The following is a 1,296-nucleotide window of genomic DNA, read 5'->3' as shown; positions in this document are numbered from 1 at the left end:
ACGTTAGAAACAGATGCACAGCGGCCATGCGCGCCCCCAATACTGCTCGTTTATGGACTGGAATCGCCGGCGGGGCTCCTCTCCCTGCTCCACGCGTGAGACCGGAAATGGAAGGGAGATGGGCCGAGTCAGTGGGCGTGTCCCAGGGGGAATGGCTAAATTATAAACAAGAAAACAAACTGATAGATTAGCTCATCCACGTGCATAATAAAATGGCTGCTTGCCACGCTTTAGCTCTCCTTGCCAGACCCTCTCTTCCTACCTACTGGAACTTCCCCCTCTCTACCTGCACGGCATCCCTAGTCAACCTATCACCTACCTCCACTACTCTCAATCCCGCCCTCTTTAGCCAATATAAAAATCCCCACCAGCAACACGAGCTCAATAGTCTTACACGTGGCTGTTTGTGTTCCGGCTCATTCCATCTCACACAAACCAAACCTGAGCCCGGAATGTAAGGGAGGACAGTAACCGGGTAATGGGGATCCCACACTCACCGACCCAGGTCCCCTGACTGCGGAATGAGAAGAGCACTTTACTCCTTAAGGACGCACAACGCGTCATCAGAGGACCTAAGGATAGCCGCAGCCCCCCTCCCTTCCACCTTTAGTCGTCGGGAGTGCGGAGAAAAGACGAGTGCGGGCGGGAGAGAGGGAGCAGCGCACTCGGACCTTAATATGAGTCTGCAGGGCGTCTGGGGGTTGTGGGGTGGAACCAGCCGACAGGAGACAGAGTGGACACGCACCTGTCACTGGAGTAGAAGGAAACCCAGTGAGAACTCAAACTTCCGCCTGCGGTATTTGTGCTGGTTTGGTGCATCAGAGAAACCGTTCCGTGCGGAAACATAGTGGAATCTCGCTGATTATTCTCGTGGTGTTCAGTGGATTCTCTGGCATTTGGAATCTAGTCCATATTGTCCTTTTTCCCTCTACGGAGAAAAGCATAGGGTTTCTTCAAGGAGAATATGAAGAGAAATGAAGATTTCAGTCATCCAACATACGCTTGTGGGACAGAAAAGCTCCAAAGTTCAGATTTGATCCTTTGAAACAGTTTCACTGTTGTTGGCAGTCATAAGTTTCTTCGCTCTTAACAAACATTTCCTCATCTTGAATGTTTATGTCTCTCATTTGGCTTCTGTTTCAGGGATTGTCATCGCTTGCATATCACCTGTCTTTTTCCAATGGCTTGATTCACACTAATAGTGACAGCCAAGGGGCAGGGAGCTGAGCCTGAGACCATGATAGAAAATATACCATCAGGTGTGAGAACAACAAGGAACCCAAAACAACAGCGAGT

The 1,296-nt window shown here is 50.2% G+C and overlaps 1 protein-coding gene across 1 annotated transcript in view; it reads left to right on the top strand.

The window, feature by feature from the left end:
* The window catches only part of LOC102812276 (zinc finger protein 571-like), a 24,682-nt gene that overhangs the window by 1,875 nt on the left and 21,511 nt on the right, over window positions 1-1,296 (top strand). Inside the window, exon 2 of the mRNA XM_006877707.1 lies at window positions 611-796. Within this exon, the coding sequence (XP_006877769.1) occupies window positions 611-796 (186 nt within the window). The remainder of the gene's footprint in view (window positions 1-610; window positions 797-1,296) is intronic.

The sequence above is a fragment of the Chrysochloris asiatica genome, unplaced genomic scaffold (genome assembly GCF_000296735.1).
Source record: "Chrysochloris asiatica unplaced genomic scaffold, ChrAsi1.0 scaffold00566, whole genome shotgun sequence".
Classification (NCBI taxonomy): Eukaryota; Metazoa; Chordata; class Mammalia; order Afrosoricida; family Chrysochloridae; genus Chrysochloris; species Chrysochloris asiatica.
This window is presented reverse-complemented; position numbering and strand designations above follow the sequence as displayed.